Genomic DNA, 17751 nt, shown 5'->3' on the forward strand with positions numbered 1-17751 from the left:
TGAGAATTTAGTTATATTTGTAAAGCGCTGAAAATCATGCCTTGCTCTATAATCCATGATGAAATTACATACGCTCAAGTTTTAAAACATCCCATTAAATAAAAGTTTCCTGTTCCAGCTGGTGTGGTTCAATTGGTTGAGCGTGGTCCCATGAACCAGGAGGTTGCTGGTTCGAGTCCCAGTCAAACGTGCCCGGGGTCCATTTTCTCTCTCCCTCTGCCTTCCCCTCTCCCTTAAAAAAAAATAAAAATAAAAAATCAGTAAAAACATTGAAATAAAAGTTTTCTGATTACTGATCAGGGTTGTTTCCATGACACCCCCATTTTTTAAATTTAGCACTTTTAATGCATGAAATCTGATTTAGATGTTAATGATTTGTTTTTAAGATTGTTTTAAGCACCATGGGCCAACCAAGTGTGTGGGTTAGATTTTCTTTAGGCTGCCACTGCTCACGCTGGTTTGTAATTGATTTTGAGGTTACCTGAGGGAACACCAGAAAGACTGGAGGGAGGGGGCACCAGATTCCCAATTAATGTCTCTATAACTCCAGTGCAGTATTCCCGTTTTTTCTAACCTTGGGAAATTTGTGAACTGGCAGCACCTAGAGAAGAGAGAAAACCGGGCTCACTTACTGGACCTAGGTGCCCCTTCCCCTTTTTTTGAATCCCATCAACTGGGCCTTATCCTTCACGTCTCTGCTTGAAGTCACTTCCTTAGGGTGGCCTCCCAGATTTGTCCTGACCCATCATTCTTGGATAAAAATGGGCACTTTATGCTAAGTAACATTCTAAAGCACTTTTGAACGTTAATTAACTCGATCCTCCACAACGCCTTTCGAGTAGACTGTAGTTGTTAATCCACTAAACTATGGCACAGAGAGGTTACACAGCTACTAAATGGCAGATCTGCAATTCAGACCCAGACAACTGGATAGATTACTATCTTCATTCTTCTTCATAGCACTCCATCAGAGTTTGAAGTTCTGTTTTAGTATCACCATTTTATGTGGGAGCCCTTTGAAGTCAGAGACCCTGGCTAGTTCCTCAGTCTGGCAACTAAACTACAATAAATATTTGTTAATGAATAAATAAAAGAATCAAATGCTAAACAAAGGAGATGATGGTAACCACTGGGGACATGCATGGTAACTAAAAAGACACAATCCTTGTCTGATGACTAACTCCTACCCCCTCTTTCAGATGTTAGCTCAGATGTCCCTTCTTCCAGGAAGTCCTTCCAGATCTGCCAGGCTGGGTCAGACTCCCACAAACAGCCCCTTTGGGTCCTCCATTCAAGCTCTGACCACCCTGGGTTGTCCCTGTCTCATGATGGGTCTTTCTCTCCTATCAGGCTGTGAGCCCCATGAGGACAGGGCTAGGACTCTCAGTCACCGTTGATGTCCCCAGTACAGGTCCAAGCACAAAGTAGCGGCTCAGGCAGGGTTTCACTGGATGATCTAACGGAACCATCAAGGAAGGTCCTCCCAGCTCTGCAATGCTTTCCGGTGCGCAGGAGGGCGAGTGTCAGCTGAGTAAGCCAACTACAGGAAGCAGGCTTCCCTGGGGGCAACCGCCCCCACGCGCCCCGCTAGCCTCCACTCCAGTATAAATAAACAACCCAGTAAACAATTATTCGACGGTAAGAAGTTACGACTGAGGGCCTGGGCCGCTGTCAAGATTTCCTAAGCACTGCTCTAGAGGCTCCAATGACTGGGACAGGGGGTCACACCAACCCAAAAGCCACAGTAGGTACGAGGTGGAGCCTGGGAATCCAGACCAGCATGAGAGATATGCAGAGGCAGAAAAATCCACAAAAGAATTTTGCAAAGAGGGTGGAAGTGCTGGAGTGTATTCTTTCTCCATTTCTCAGAATCATAAAGAATCAGAGAGGGTGGGGACCAAGTCTGCGCTTGACCAAGGCGTCGGTGTGGTCACAGCGCCGCCTACAAACCGAACTGAAGAAGCTGCAGCTCGCGTTGCCCCGGGAGACGGCGGAGAGCGGTGTACTCTCCCGCCATTGGCCAGAGGGTCAGCCAATCACGAGGAAGACACGGGAGGCGGGGATGCTCGGATTCACTATTCTCAGCGCCCGCTGACCGGAGCCTGAGCGTAGCGGGCGCTCACTAAATATCTGATGAAGAACGACTGATGAGCCTCTCAATTTCTATAAACTTCCAAAACTGGTCTTGACCGCTGTGGCTCAGTTGGTTGAGCGTGGACCCAAGAACCAAGAGGTCACTAGTTCGATTCTCTGTAAGGACACACGCCCCGGTTTCGGGCTTCACCCCTAGCAGGGGGAGTGCGGGAGGCAGCCAATTGATGGTTCTCTCCCAATGTCTTTCTCTCTCCCTTCTTCTCTTTAATTATTAAAAACATATTTTAAAAAAAAATTTACTCAGCCTGGCCAGTAGCTCAGTTGCTAGAGCGTCCTCTCGATATGCCAAGGTTGCAGATTCCATCCCCGGTCAGGGCATATACAAGAATCAACCAATGAATGTATCAATAAATAGAACAACAAATCGATGTTATTCTCTCGCTTGCTCTCTCACTCTTTCCCCCACCCTCTTTCTCTCTAAAATCAATAAATTTTAAAAAATGTTTTTTAAAAATTGAAATATAACATGCATACTGAGAAGTGCACAAATCAAGTGTACAGCACCACAAGTGTTCAGAGAACACATGCCTATAACCAGCATCCAGATTAAGAAACAATATGACCAATGTCTCAGAAGCCCCCCTCCCCTTCCAACTCCCCTCCCCTCAACAAGGAGAACCACTTTCCTGATTTCTATGACTGTAGGTTAGTTCCCCTGTTTTTATACTTTATATAAATGCAATTATACACTAAGTGGCCTCTTTGATCAACACTGTTAGATTCATCCATGTTACTGTGTGTAGATGTAGATTGTTCATTCTCAATGCTGTGCAGTATTCCACTGTGTGAATGAACCATGATGTATCTATCCATTCTACTGTTGGTGAACATCTGGGTAGTTTCCACATTTTAGCTATTATGGATAGTGCTGCTATGAGCAGTCTAGAACATGTCTTTTGATAAACATATGGACTCATGTCTGCTAGGTATATACCTCGGAGTGAAATTGCTGGTCACAGAGTGGGCGTGTGTTCACTTTCTTTAACCAGTTTCCCGAAGTGAATGTACCAATTTATATCCCTGGAGTCATGCATAAGAATTTCAGCTGCTTCATGTTTTCCTAAACACTCAATATTGTCTTTTTTTTAAAAATAAAAGATTTTATATTGATTTTTTAGAGAGAGAGGAAGGGAGAGGGAGAGAAACATCAATAGGTTGCTCCCGTTTGCATCCTAACTGGGGATCAAACCAGCAACCTGGGTATGTGCCCTGACTGGGAATGGAACTGGCGACCTTTTGGTGCACAGGATGAAGCTAAACCAACTGAGCCACACTGGCCAGGGCTCCATTCATCTGATCTCTGCTAAATGACACTGCCTCTGGGAGGTTGTTCCCAAGTCTTCAGCTAGTCTGGGGGACTCGCTATAAGCAATTGTGGTAACCAGACTCCAAGGTGAACCACAATGATTTACATTAGATAGAGCTGACCTATGTACCAATAAGATACTGTGGAAATGACAGTGTGGGAATTCTGAGGCAAGGTCATAAAAGACATTGCAGCTTCTGCCTTGCCCTTTCTTGGATCATTCATTCTGGGGGGAAACAGCTGCCATGTGAGGACACTCACATGTCCTTGTGGAGAGGCCCCCCTTGTGAAGAACTGAGGCCTTCAAACAGCCAGCATTAATCAGTCAACCCTACGAATGAGCAACTTCATGAGAGACTACAAGCTAGAACCACCCAGCAAAGCTGCTCCCAAATTCCTGACCCACAGAAAGTGTGTGAGGAAAAAAAAGTCAATTGTTGTTTGCCAAGTAACTTTTTAAAAATTTGTATAATGTCATTTAAGTCTATTTCCCCTGAATGCTGTCTGGGTGGGGACAGTATCTGTTTTCCTGTTTCCTGTTCATTCATTCATTCATTCATTCATTCATTCATTCATTCATTCAGTAAATGTTTCTTGAACACCAGACTGGTGCCAGGCACTAAGCTAAACACTGGAGATCAGGGCTGGGGCTAAGGTGAAGCAAGCAAGATGTCCAGAGAATGAACTCCGAGGAGGTGCTCACTTTCAGGCTCATGCAAGGGCTGGATCAGCACCTAAGTGTGAATGCCTTTTAAAATTTTCCACCCTGGCCCGACCGGGCATAGCTCAGCGGTTGAACATCGACCTAGGATCCAGGTGATCGGGGTTCGATTCCCGGTCAGGGCACATGCCTGGGTTGTGGGCCAGGCAGCTGATCAATAACTCTCTCATCATTGATGTTTCTATCTCTCTCTCCCTCTCCTTTTCTTTCTCTGAAATCAATACAGATATATTTAAAAAAAAAAAATTTTCCACCTGGCACAGCTCAGTGGTTGAGCATCGACCTAGGAACCAGGAGGTCACAGTTGGATTCCCAGTCAGGGCACATGCCCAGGTTGCCACTCATCCTCAGTAGAGGGCGGCAGGAGGCAGCCGATCCATGATGTTTCTCTCTCGATATTGATGTTTCTATCTCTATCCTTCTTCCTTCCTCTCTCTCTACAAATCAATTAAAAAAATTTTTTCCACCCTGGGCACCTCGCTTACCTTATCCTGGTCCCAAATCTGTTGGAGACTGAGTAGTGCACAGGACAGAAATGATCGCTGACCTCTTTTTGCCCTCACAGGTATTCAATAGTTTCGTGTTGGTTCTTCTGCCAATAATACACTTTAAATTTACATTGTTCTAGGATATGCTTTGCTTTTATTAGGGCAAGTCTCAATAGTAATACCTTTGCGGAGTGCTTCTATATGCCACCATATTCTAGGTAATGTAGATGCAGTTAATAGCGTCTGTACGCTCAACAGCTTACCACCTAATGGAAGATCTAGACAACACACGCAGCAAATCAAATCATTAAAAGTTGTAATAAAGGCTATAAAAAAACCCTGCTTACCTACAGAATTTTGGCGGTACTACAGGGGAACCTTTGCATGTAGGGTCCTCTAAACAGGTCTGTGGAGGTGGTGTTTAAACTAAAAGAAGAAAAGAAGCCAGCCTCACACTGGTCGGTGTGGCTCATTTGGTTGAGCGTTGTCCCGTGCACGGAGAGGTCACCAGTTCCATTCCTGGCGGGCTCGATGCCCAGTAGGGGGCGACCACGTTCCTCTCTCTCTCTAAAATCAATAAAAACATATTTTAGAAAAGAAAAGAATCCAGCCTTAGAATGAATGAGTGAAAGCTTTCCAGGGGTTAGCAAGCGCAACGGAAAGGCACGAGGTGGGGAAAACCCTGGCTTCTTTGACTAGCTTAAAGAAAACAGAATACCTCTGGATAGAAAATAATAAGATGCCTTATTATCTGACGTATGTTAACGATGAACATTCATGATGTTAACTAATATTTATTGTGTACTTACTATGTGTCAAGCACTGTGCTGAGTACTTTGGAAACCTATCAAAGCTTCAATACAACCCTGCTGAGGCGACCCCTTGCTCTCTCCTATTTTACAGACGAAATTAAGAGGCGAGGTTGGTGGCCCAAAGTCACACAGCTAGGAAATGCAACGGCAGGATCTGCACACAGCTCTGGCTTCCAAAATTGTGCTCTTACACTACTCTCCGTCTCCCACAGGGAAACAGAACCTATTTTAAAGCGCTGGCTGAGCACGGAAAACGGTTACATTTCTAGCAGCCCCCGCCATTCCCTTATTTAAACTACTATTCCCAGAATGCCCAACTCGCCTTGGAGGAGGGGCTACTAGAATTACATTTCCCAGAATGCAACGGTCACCCGGCTGGCTGCCAAGCATTTCGATAATCGTAGTCCTCCGAAGAGACACTCACCCACAGCTCCTAGTATGAGTAAGGAGCCTGAACCGTGCACCGGGAAACGGACAGTTGCGCAGCATGTTGGGAAGGACAGTCTCTTTCTACCGGCATTCTTGGGACTACAATTCCCAGAGGGCTATGCGCTAGCGGGCAAGCGGGTACTTCCGCCGGAAGTCCGCTCTAGCCCTGGGTCCCCCAATAGCTTCCAGAGCGGGAGCCGCCCAGTAGCCGCGGGACCTGGGCAGCTGGGGTCCGGACGGGGGTCGCCATGGTAACGGGGGCGCGCTCACGTTGGGGACGGGAGGAGGGTGGGTTCACGTGCAGATAGGAGGCTTGGTCCGGCACTGACAAGCCCCCCCGCCGCGGTGCGATGGTCTGGGCCCGGCGCGAGCTCTCCTGGATTGGGGCCGATCCAAGGCCAGGAAACGGGGAAGTGAGCGGTGATTCTGGGCGCGGGTGTGCATTGGGGGTCTGGGGGCTAGGGGTCGTTGGATATCAGGTGCCAAGGGGAGAGGGCTGTGCGAGTGGGAGATATTGGAGATGATTGGGGGCTTTTGAAACAGGGAGGCAATTGGCGAGACAGGGTCTCGGAAGCAGGAAGAAGGAATTGGAGGTGGGGAGGGGGCGTCCCAAGAGGAGGGCCCTCTGGGAGTGTGGCAGGAGCGTGGGAGAAGAATGAGAGACACTGGGATAGAAGAGAAGGGGTCTCTAGAGGCAGAAAGCTGGCATTGCAGGCGGAGAGTGGGCGTTGAAACAGGCGGGATACTGCTAATGAGAGACTGGAAGTGGAGACAGGAAGTGCACCACTGTAGGGAATGGGCCTTTAGAGTCGGGAAAAGTGTACTGCAAAGGGGACGAAGGATTGGAGGTAGGGAAAGGATACTAGAAATGAATGGGGCGCTATGTAACAGGTCTTTCCAAGGGGGGAGGTGAGTTGGGAGGGTGGAAGTAGACACGGAAGTGAGAGGTGGGGCCTTTGGAGCAAGGACTGGGCTTTGGATTTGGCATCCAATCCCGGCGATGGGGCTTTAGATCATAAGAAAGGATTCTTTGGGCAGGGAGCTGGGAAAAGAAATGAATGAGGGTGGGTGTCAGAACAGCTCTCAGCTCCGTAGGTCTGCTTCTAGCTCTCCTTCCTGAATGTCCCATGTATCTCCAGCTCTGTGTGTCAAGCCACAGCCTGCCTGGTGTGGGTCCAGCTCACCCCCACCCATGCCTGTTTCCTTCCTGCCTGTGACCCCTGCTCTGCTAGGAAGTGGTTTTCCCTGGCTCAGCAGAAGGGATTCTTGGAAGAAGAGTGTAATATCCTGCCCCAGCCAGCTTGATTGGTTGGGGGAGGGGAGTACAATATGTGGAGAATGAGACTTAGGAAAGGGAGTGGACTCCTAAAAGGGTAGAGGTTCCCATAAGGCAGGGTAAGCCATTGGACTCCAGCTCTGCTTGCTGGCTGCAAGACTCTAAGCTTCGGTTTCTTTATCTATAAAATGGGCATAAGCATGCCTGTGTCAAATAGAACTGTGCCCAAAGGCAGGCTTCCTAACGGGGTGAACTTGGGCCATAGTTTTCTCAGTCAAATGATGATGAATTATAATACTACTAAGAACTAATACAGTCAACCTCGGTTCTTGAACATCTCCCATCTTAAATAATTTGGCTCTTGACCAAGTTGTTCATGGAAGAATGTCTTGGTTGTTGAACAAAACTTTGGTTTTTGATCTGACAACCCTTTCATGCTGATACCTGTATGATCAGTAATGCATCTCATAGGCAACAAACAAAGAAGAGAATGCACGAGTATGAGTCAGTTTACTGCTAAACCTCACGTTAAAATCTCAGGAAATTGTGCTATGAATATTTTTGTGGTTTTTCTTTTGTTGCTGTTTATTATTATTGAATACATACAGTAAATCCCCATGGGTCCTAAGAAGGTTAGTGATAGCAGTAAAGTGAAAAGGAAAGTTGTGAGAACAATGATAGAACTTAAAAAGAAATCATTGCAAAGTACGATAGAGGTTTTTATGTGTCTGATCTAGCTACCGAGTATGGTATGGTGAAATTGCCGATTAGCACAATTTTAAAACATAAAGAGGCCATCAAGAGTGCTAATGTTGTTAAGGGTGTGACAGTGCTCATGAAACAATGATCACAGGCAATTGAGAAAGATTAAAACAGCAAATCATAAAACAGCTAATTAATTTTTCCAATTAACCTGGAAAGGATTAATTCAATTACATCATTTCTAATGGGAAAAAATGATTGGGTTTTCTAACAAATCGCTTCTCAGCCTACCAGAACAAATTCAGTTTGAGAACCAAGGTTCCACTGTACTTACATGTCACTTAGTTGTCCTAGTCACTGTACTACACCCCTTATGTTTATTAACCTGTGCAACAGTGTTACGAGGGAGAGACTCTCATTATGTCCATTATACAGATGGGGAAACTAAGGCCCAGAGAGGTTAAGTGACTTGCCCATGGACACCCAGGGAGCAGTGCCAGGATTCATTCAGAGTCTAGAGTTTGAGTTCTTAGCCACTTAGTCAAATGTCCCTCAGTCATAATATTGAGTGCTTAGTATGTAACAGGCACTCTGCTAAGCACTCCGGGCATTAACTCATTCGTTTTTCATAGTAGCCCTATGACAGTTCACCTGGCATTTCAGAACCATAAAAACGAATTTTCTAGCCATCACTGATGACAATCATAGCTGACTCAGAATGCATAACCTGAGCCGGGCACTGTTCTGGGTACTTCTCATATGTTGTTTCCTCCTCATCATACCCGTATGTGGCCCTGTTTTCTAGGTAATTAAACTGAGGCCCCAAGCAGTGGCAGGTGCTTCGGAATATAGCTTAGCAGCTCCTGAAAAAGTTAGATATAGAGTTACCATATGATCCTGCAATTCCGCTCCTAGGTATCTACCCAAGAGAAATGAAAACATATATCCACATAAAAACTTGTACACAAATGTTCATAGCAGCATTATTCATAATCACCAGAGAATGTAAACAACCCAAATGCCCACCAATAGGTGAATGGATAAACAAAATGAGGTCTCTCCATAGAGTGGAATGTCATTCAGCCATAAAAAGAAATAAAGTACTTATCCACACTACAGCATGGATGAACTTTGAAAATATGCTGAGTGAAAGAAGCCAGATACAGGTCACACATTGTATGATTCCACTTATATGAAATGTCCAGAACAGGCAAATTCATGGAGACAGGAAAATTAGTGGTTGCTGGTGGCTGGGGGAGGGAGAGTGACTGCTAATGGGTGGAGGATTTCTATTTGGGATGATGCAAGTGTTCTGGAATTAGTGGTGATTTTTGTACAGTTGTATGAATATACTAAAAGTCATTGAACTATATATATTTTGGGTGAATTTTATGGTATATGAAGTATACCTCAATTTTTTAAAATTAGTAAGGAAAAAGAAAAAAAGAGGTTGGCACTGCCAGAATTCATACCAAAGCAGTTTGAAACGCAAACATTTATTGAGTGACTGCTATGTGCCAGCCACAGAACTATTCTTATATAAACTTATTTAACCTATAAAACAGCCCAAGATGGATCTTCTAAGGAAACTTGTTTTGCTGCTGGGGAAATAGGTGCTCGGGGAGGAGGATCTTTTGTCCAAGATCAGGCGGATAAGAGGTGATGGAGCCTTGGACTCAGAGCCCTGGAGCTGAGTGCAGAATTGGCTGCTCTGCGAAAGAGGAATCACCCTCCAGGGGCCATGGAGGGATCTGGTGCAGGAGCATGTGGCCAGGCCAGCCTGGCTGGGCCCTGGGGAAGACAGGCAGCAGGGAGGTGTGGACTCTCTCCCCCGGGTGAGGTGGGGCTGCGGGGTGCCTGCGGCACTGGCCCTCCTTCCCTGCCTCTGACTTCCTCCTCCTGCCGCCCCCAGATCCGCTTCATTCTCATCCAGAACAGAGCGGGCAAGACGCGCCTGGCCAAGTGGTACATGCAGTTTGATGACGATGAGAAACAGAAGCTGATCGAGGAGGTGCACGCTGTGGTCACTGTCCGAGATGCCAAACACACCAACTTTGTGGAGGTGAGAGACCCCCGCCCCCGCACCTGCCACACCGCCCTGCCTCCCCGCCTCCTGCCCAACCTCCGCTTGCATTAACCCCTCAGACCCTCCTTCCTCCCCAATTCATTCACTCACACGCTTTTAGCCTGCTGTCTTCCTCTTTTTGGGTACTTCGCATTGTGAAAACTTTCAAACGTACAGTTTAGGACAGTGAGGGAGAAGCTGATTAAAGATTTATGCACCCATACCCAGATTTAATTAGTATTAATATTTTGCCTTCTGCTCTACCTTTTTCTTTTTGGACTGAAGAATTATTTTTGGTGCCTTTTAAAAACGTGCTATAAAAATGTTCCAACACAAAAGTAGAGAGAATAGTATAATGAACCATCCCTTGCAGTAGCTTTTGAAATTAAGTTACAGTCATTGTGATATTTCAGGATGTTTTGAAAAATAAAGGCTTTCCTTACATTGCCGCAATGTTATTATCAGAGCTGATAAAATTCATCATACTTTTAAAATATTACTCTAATACCTAATGAATATTTAAGTTTCCCCCAAATTATCAATGCTGCTTGTGCACAGCCAGTCAGGGATCTTGCCTTGCTTTGGTTGCTGTGTCTGTTTGGTCTCTTTTCATTGAGAAGCCTCCACTTTTAATTCCCATGGTGTTAGCCAGAGACCAGGCTGATTGTCCTGTAGAATTCAGCAAATATTTATCGAGAGTCTGCTGTGTGCTAGGCGCTATTCTGGGTGCTGGGGATACTTCAGCTAATGTAACAGGCCTGACTGAGGCCCTGCCCTCAGAGATCTGATGGTGAAGATACAGCGAGTCAGGTGGTAATAGGTGCCCCGGGGCATAAAGCAGCAGCTAGGAGGGGGGCGGGGATACAAAAGTGCTGGGGTATGTGCACTGGGGTTGGAATGTAACTTTAAATGGCTTGATCAGAAAATCCTCATTGAAGAGGTGACATTTGAACCAAGACTTGGAATGGAAAGGCATGATATCTGAGAGAGGGACATTCCAAACCCAGGAACTGGCAAGTGCAAAGTCCCTGAGGCGGGAACATCCTGGAATAGAGGAATGCCCCTTTGTGAAGTGGAGTGGGGGCAGGGAGCTGAGGACAAAGATAACACCAGCAGGTGGCACGGGGCCTTGTGGGCTGTGGTGAGGACTTGGGCTCTTTCTCTGAGTGAGGTGGCAGCCATGGGGGGTTTTGAGCAAAAGAGGGACATGGGCGGACTTAGGAACTCTCTACTGGGGACAAGAGCAGAAGCAGGGAGGCCACAGGAGGCAACAGCCATGGTCTAGGTGACATGCTGGTGAGTGGAACTGGCATGGAAGCAATGCGGGTGGGGAGAAGACTTGGAGGCAGAGCCAGCAGAAGGGCCAAAGACTAGACGTGGAGTGGGGGAGAAAGCGGAGCCCCCAGTAGGATGGCACTGCCATTTTCTGAGACAGGACAAGCTTCGGAAAGAGCAGGTTGAAGTGGAGGTCTAACTGTTCCCATTCCAGCCGAGACATCCAAGAGGGAGTCACTCAGGGAGAGGGTTGGGCAGGATACGGGGTGGACATCCCTGAGGATGGGGGGATGGGGACAGTTCTGTCTACTGAAGCACCTATTCAATATCCAGGGTGGTGCTGGACAGTGCTGGGGACACAGTGATGACAGCCCCAGCCTTCCCTCTTGGAGCTCAATGTCCAATGGGGATATAGACCCTTCCCTAAACAGTGACACCTGGAATGGTCAGGGCTGGGACAGGGCCCCAGTGGCTGAAGGAGTTCAGAGAGGGGACCCACCCCAGCCTGCAGGAAGAGACTTATCTGAGTATGGAGCAGAGGACATACGGGTCTGGGCCGACCTCTGAGAAGCCTGGAAATTGAATTCAGAGAGGCATAGGGAGGAGTGAGGAAGGTGTTAGCAGGAAAGGGACACTCTCCAGAAAAGAAGAGCTCTGCTCAGTGTCAGATTCTATCGAGGCCACACCAGCTATGACAGGCAGCTGGTAATGACTCCAGATAGTTTTCCTGCCCTGGGCCTTTTGTCTTGAACCCTTTCTCCAGAGCAGGGGTCTTCAACCATTTGATCACATTTTGTATCAGTTAAAAGAAAAGTAGCCCTGGCTGGTGTGGCTCAGTTGGTTGGACGTCGTCGTGTGCACTGAAAGGTTGCAGGTTCCAATCCGGGTCAGGGCACATGCCTGGGTTGCAGGCTCCATCCCCGGTAGGGGGTGTACAGGACGCAGCCGATGGATGTTCGCTCTCACATCGATGTCTCTCTCTCCATCTCCCTTCTTCTTTCTCTAAAAATCAATAAAAAATCTAAATAAGAAAGAAAAATAGCATGCGCCCAGATACATGCTTATTAACCCATGGATTACATACAGGCGTCTCTGTAATGATGCTAGAAACAAACAAAAGGATGAGCTGGGAAAGGGAAAGCAAGGGCCAGCGTTGGCCTTCCAGGCGCTGCCAGGTGGCGCCGCACGCCTGCCGGAGCTGGAGGGGGGTTTGCAGGCGCCCCAGTGACTTTGTACTTTACAATCCAGCCTGCGCACCCATGTCTGTGTCTGCCTTTCTACTGACACACACATAAGATTAGAGTCTGTGTCCCATCCATGCGTGTTTATACCTGCGTTGTGTGTGTATTACTGTAGTAATATTTATATTACAGCTCAGTTAAGGGCAAGGCTGGGATTGTCTCAGTTACAAGTGGTAACTGCTACCCAGCGCCGAGCCTGCCCCACGGTCGGTGCTCAGGCAGTGTTTGTGGAATGAATGAATGAATGAATGAATGGTCCCAGGCTAAGGAATTGGACTGTCTCCAGAGGCAGTAGGGAGGCACGGAAAGGTGGGATGGATGCCATGAAACACACCAGGCTCCCCTTCGCTCTGGGCTTTTATACAAGCTACTGCCTCTGCCTAGAACACTCCTGCCCATTCATTTCTGCTCATCCTCCAGATCTCAGGTGCAGTGTCCCCTCCTCCAGGAAGCCCTCTGGACCCCCAGGCTGAGTTAGCTGTCCCCTCTAGGCTCCTGCAACCCAGCCCTGCCCTCTCTGGAGATGTCTGAGGATGACTCTCACCACTGGACTGTGAGCCCGAGGAAGAGAGGGCCAGACCCATATCGCTCATCACTGTGTCCCCAGCACAGGGCCAGACACAGAGCAGGGCCTCAGGGACCACGAGAGGAATGAAGAACCAAATGTTTTAGGTCCTGGGCACGCCCTGTCACTGACAGCCTCTCTGCCCTGCAGTTCCGGAACTTTAAGATCATTTACCGACGCTATGCGGGCCTCTACTTTTGCATCTGCGTGGACGTCAATGACAACAACCTGGCCTACCTGGAGGCCATCCACAACTTCGTGGAGGTATGTGCGAGGGCAGGCGGGCGGGCTGGGCCCACGGGTGGCCTCCAGTACTGAGAACCATCCCTGCCCGTCCCTCACTATCTCTCTCTTCCTCTCCCAGGTCTTAAACGAATATTTCCACAACGTCTGCGAACTGGACCTGGTGTTCAACTTCTACAAGGTGGGCTCCCAGTAAACACGAGGCTGCAGGAGCCACAGGCCAGGAGGGAGGGTGGGCCGGAACCCCTGTGCCGCCTCTGTGCCTCTGCTGGTGCCCATTTCCTGGCTCTCAGGCCTCGGAGACCCCAGCTCTCAGGTTAGGACCAGCATCCCGGGCCCCTTCCCTCATACCAGGTCTCCCTTCACCTCCCTTCACTCAGGTTTACACAGTCGTGGACGAGATGTTCTTGGCTGGTGAGATCCGGGAGACCAGCCAGACGAAGGTGCTGAAACAGCTGCTGATGCTTCAGTCCCTGGAGTGAGGGTGGTGGCCCCTCCACCCCAGCCTCCCATGGACTTGCCTGCTCAGTTCCCCATTCCAGGCCTGGGGCCCACCCCAGAAGCCCCCTCCCTCAGCTGCCCAGGAGGAAGGCACCAGCTGGGTCTGGGCCGCAAGGGAGGAGACTGCACCCCACTGCCTCTGGGCCCCAGCTGTGGGCGGAGGCCACCTTGTGTGTATCGAGTAACCGTGCCGTTGTCATGTGACACCGTGAATGTGCGTGCGTGGAGCCCCCAATAAACCTGTGATCCCCACCTGGCCCCGTGTCTGTCTTTCCTGGGAGCCATAGGCACTCAGGACTCCCTGACATCAGTGCATCAGTTAGTCACCCAACAAACACTCCTCATTGTGCTGAGCGAGGCACCTTCACACCTGCTCCTGCCCACAGAGGTCCCCCAGGATTGGAAGGGGTGACAGATTTATTAGACACTGAGCACTTGCTACTAAAATAATAATATTCCTAGCTAACACTTAATAACACTGAGTATCTCCCAGGCGTTGTTCTGAGCATTGACACGTCTTATCTTAATCCTATTATGAGGAAGGGACGGTTAGCATCCCCATTTTTCAGACGAGCTCAGGAAGATTCAAAGACTTGTCCAAGGTCACAGAGGTAGTCAGTGGCTGAGCCAGGTTTGTTCTGAGCTAGTTTTGAGCCCAGGCAGGTGGCTCTAGAATCCTGTTTTGTTTTTTTTAATATATATTGACTTCAGAGAGAGGAAGGGAGAGGAAGAGAGAGAGATAGAAACAATGATGAGAGAGTCATTGATCGGCTGCCTCCTGCACACCCCCGACTGGAGATCGAGCCCACAGCCCCAGCATGTACCCTGATTGGGAATTGAACCTTGATCTCCAGGATCATAGGTCAACGCTCAACAGCTGAGCCACACTGGCCAGGCTCCTCGTTATTTTTTAACCACCAGACTGGACAGTTGTTGCAAAGGCAGGTGCTGGGCCTAGTGTTTAGTGGTTCCCAGCAATGGCACTGCTGGCACCAGGATAGGACAACTTTTCATTGTGGGAGTCATCCGAGGCATGGCCGGACTGTTGTCCCCATCCACCAAATGCCAGCAGTGGCCCTCTGGCCCTTGTGATGTGAAAACACCTGTGCATGTGTCCAGTGCCCTCTGGTGGCAGCACTCGGCTCCCCCATGTCCACCGAGAGCAGAGCGATGGCTGCTGCCTGCACCCGTGACCGGTGCCCATGCCAAGCTGAGAACTACACCAGGCACATCTGGCAGCTGTTAATAATGTTACTCAGCCCTGCCTCAGTCTCCCAGCTCAGCCACACACATGCTGGGTCACCTTTGGGTAAGTCATTTCACTGCTCCTGCCTCAGTCTCTTCATCTGGAAAATGGGTTAATAGCTTTTATCTCACAGGGTGTGCTTCAGGATTAAATGTGTCGATCATGGGAAGTGTTCAGAAAATAGCAGGGCTGGGGGTAGAAGGGGGAAGGCAGACCACACAGGGCCAGACCAGCTGTGGTAAGGACACTGGGGTTACTTTCTGAAAGATGAGAGCCTGAGAGCCACGGGAAGGACTTTTTTGTTTGGTAGAAGCTTTTGTTTGGTAACAGCTTTATAAAAATATAACTCACCATACAATTTGCCCATTTAAAGTGTACAGTTCAGGGGTTTTTAATATGTTCAGAGTTGTGTTACCACCATCACAATCAGTTTTAGAACATTTTTATCACCTTGAAAAGAAACCTGTGCCTGGCTGGTGTGGCTCAGTTGGTTGGAGCATTGTTGTGCCAAAAGGTGGCAGGTTCGATTCCCAGTCAGGGCACGTACCTGGGTTGCAGGTTCGATCCCCGGCCCCGGTCGGGGCATGTTCAGGGGGCACCCAATTGATGTTTTTCTTTCATATTCATGTTTCTCTTTCTCTCTCCCTCCCTCCCTTCCTTCCACTCTCTCTAAAAATCAATGAAAAAATATCCTCCGCAACAATTGAAAAAAACACCTTAAAACATCAGAAGACTTCACATTTAAAAAATTCTAGGTTGTCAACCCTGGCCAGGAACACACCAAGGCTGCAGTTTCGATCCCTGGTCAGGGCACATACAAGAATCAACCAATGATGCATAAATAAGTGGAACAAATCTCTCTCAGAAAAAAAACCCCAATTTTTTTTTTAAAAAAAAGAAGTCACCAGAACACTGATGGTATTTACCACCATGAGGTCAGCTGAGGTCACCAAGGGAGTAGGTGGCTGAGATGGGGCAGAAGAGGAGACCTCAGAAAATGACGCAGAAGGAACAGCCGATGAGAAAGGGGAAAGAGTCCTCAGGTCACCCGGAAAAGCGCTCAGGAGGAGAGAGTGTTGGGGCCTGACACGCTGTTCAGGTCACTGCAGCTCTGCCAGAGCGGCTCCTGTAAACTGCCGCACCCCCCGCGTGCGCCCAGCCTCTCCTGCGCTGCTGGTGGGCGCGCACAGCGGTGTGGTGTCTGGAAAGCAGTCTGGCGGGTCCTCGTCAAGTTAAACATTACACTCACTTTATGACTCAGCAATCCCACTCCTACTTGTTCAGCCAAGAGAAATAAAATTTATTTACACAATCTCTACTTGAACTCAAGAAAACAAAAACTTATCTTCAGGCAAAAAACTTACACATGAATGTTCCTAGCAGTGCCAGTCACAATGCCCAAAAGGTGGAGGCCTTTCTAGCTTGCAAAATAGACAAGTACCTGTTGTTTTAGCTCCTCAGTTGGTGGGACTTTCTTTCTTGTTTTTTCAAATTGATTTTAGAGAGAGGAAGGGAGAGAAAGAAAGAGAGAGAGAGAGAGAGAGGGAGGCATTGACCAGTTGCCTCCCTCACTCTCCCCAACCGGGGATGGAACCCGAAACCTAGGAATGTGCCCACCCAGCCGCAGCTGTGGGAATTTCTTACAGCAACTTAGTAAACTAATACATGCGGGAAAACAAAGCTGCAAGAAAAGCCAAGGCAATTCTGAGGATGACTGTGCGGGGCTGGCCTGGTCAGAAGTCCAGATCCTTACTGTCCTGCCTTAGGGACCAACACACAGTGGTATTTGCATAAGATTAGATGAACAGTTTAACTAAAAAGCACAGACAGCCCAGAAACAGACCCACGCGTCATGCAGATTGTTTTTTTTTACAAGCAAAAGTTTACTGAGAAAGCCACAGAAGCAGAAGTGAACCGTGGAAAAAGTGACTAAGCTGAGCTGCGTGGGCTCAGGAGACAAGTTACAGAGGTAAAAGAAGGGCCCGTGGAGGAAGGAGGCCAGGGTATACGTGCCTGGAGGAAGGAGAGGGGAAAGGCGTGGGTGTGCTGAAGAGAGAGGGAGGGAGGGAGAGGAACATCTATTTGTTGTTCTACTCATTTATGGTTTCATTAGTTGCTTCTTGTATGTACCCTGGCTGGGGATCAAACCCACAACCTCGGTCTATCAGGTCTATCAGCTCTAACCAACTGAGCTAGCTGGCCAAGGCTGCCCCATGGAGATTTGATAGGAGACAGAAGTCACCTTTCAGATGACGGGGGAAGGATGTGGGTTGTCCGCATGCAGTGGGAGATGGAATGTCTGCCTTACACAAAAGTCATCTCCAGGGGGATTGAAGATCTAATGGTGCAAAACAAAATGTTGAGAAGAAAACATGGGCAAAGAGTTGTATGAAAGATTGTTGTATTAAAAATCATCTTAATCAGTTCAGTTTTTTTATAAGTAATTCATTCCTACGTTTCAAAGTTCAATAGTTACAAAAGTGAACATAGTGAAAAAAAGGGTGCCCCTGCTCTGGCCGGTGTGGCTCAGTTGGTTGGAGTGTCATCCCATTTACTGAAGGGTCACAGGTTTGATTCCCAGTCAGGGCACGTACCTAGGTTGCAGGTTCGATCCCTGGTTGGGGTGCATACAAGAAGCAACGAATCGATGTTTCTCTCTCACATTGATGTATCTCTGTCTCTCCCTCTCTAAAATCAATGAAAACATATCCTCAGGTGAGAATTAAA

The 17751-nt window shown here is 48.1% G+C and overlaps 1 protein-coding gene across 1 annotated transcript; it reads left to right on the forward strand.

Moving 5' to 3' along the window:
* Positions 1 to 6056: 6056 nt before the first annotated feature.
* Positions 6057 to 14030, forward strand: AP2S1 (adaptor related protein complex 2 subunit sigma 1). Its single transcript, XM_081118825.1, has 5 exons — positions 6057 to 6161; positions 9801 to 9950; positions 13185 to 13298; positions 13399 to 13458; positions 13658 to 14030. The coding sequence occupies exons 1-5, from the start codon at positions 6159 to 6161 to the stop codon at positions 13757 to 13759; spliced, it is 429 nt and encodes a 142-aa protein (XP_080974951.1). The 5' UTR covers positions 6057 to 6158; the 3' UTR covers positions 13760 to 14030.
* Positions 14031 to 17751: the final 3721 nt, after the last annotated feature.

This window comes from Miniopterus schreibersii (assembly GCF_964146895.1).
Source record: "Miniopterus schreibersii genome assembly, chromosome: 18".
NCBI lineage: Eukaryota > Metazoa > Chordata > Mammalia > Chiroptera > Miniopteridae > Miniopterus > Miniopterus schreibersii.

Bases quoted from the DNA above. Each gene is read 5' to 3' on its own strand.
- AP2S1 (XM_081118825.1), top strand. The intron at 13,299-13,398 runs GTATGTGCGAGG...TTCCTCTCCCAG, and splicing joins CCATCCACAACTTCGTGGAG to GTCTTAAACGAATATTTCCA. The intron at 13,459-13,657 runs GTGGGCTCCCAG...CCCTTCACTCAG, and splicing joins TGGTGTTCAACTTCTACAAG to GTTTACACAGTCGTGGACGA.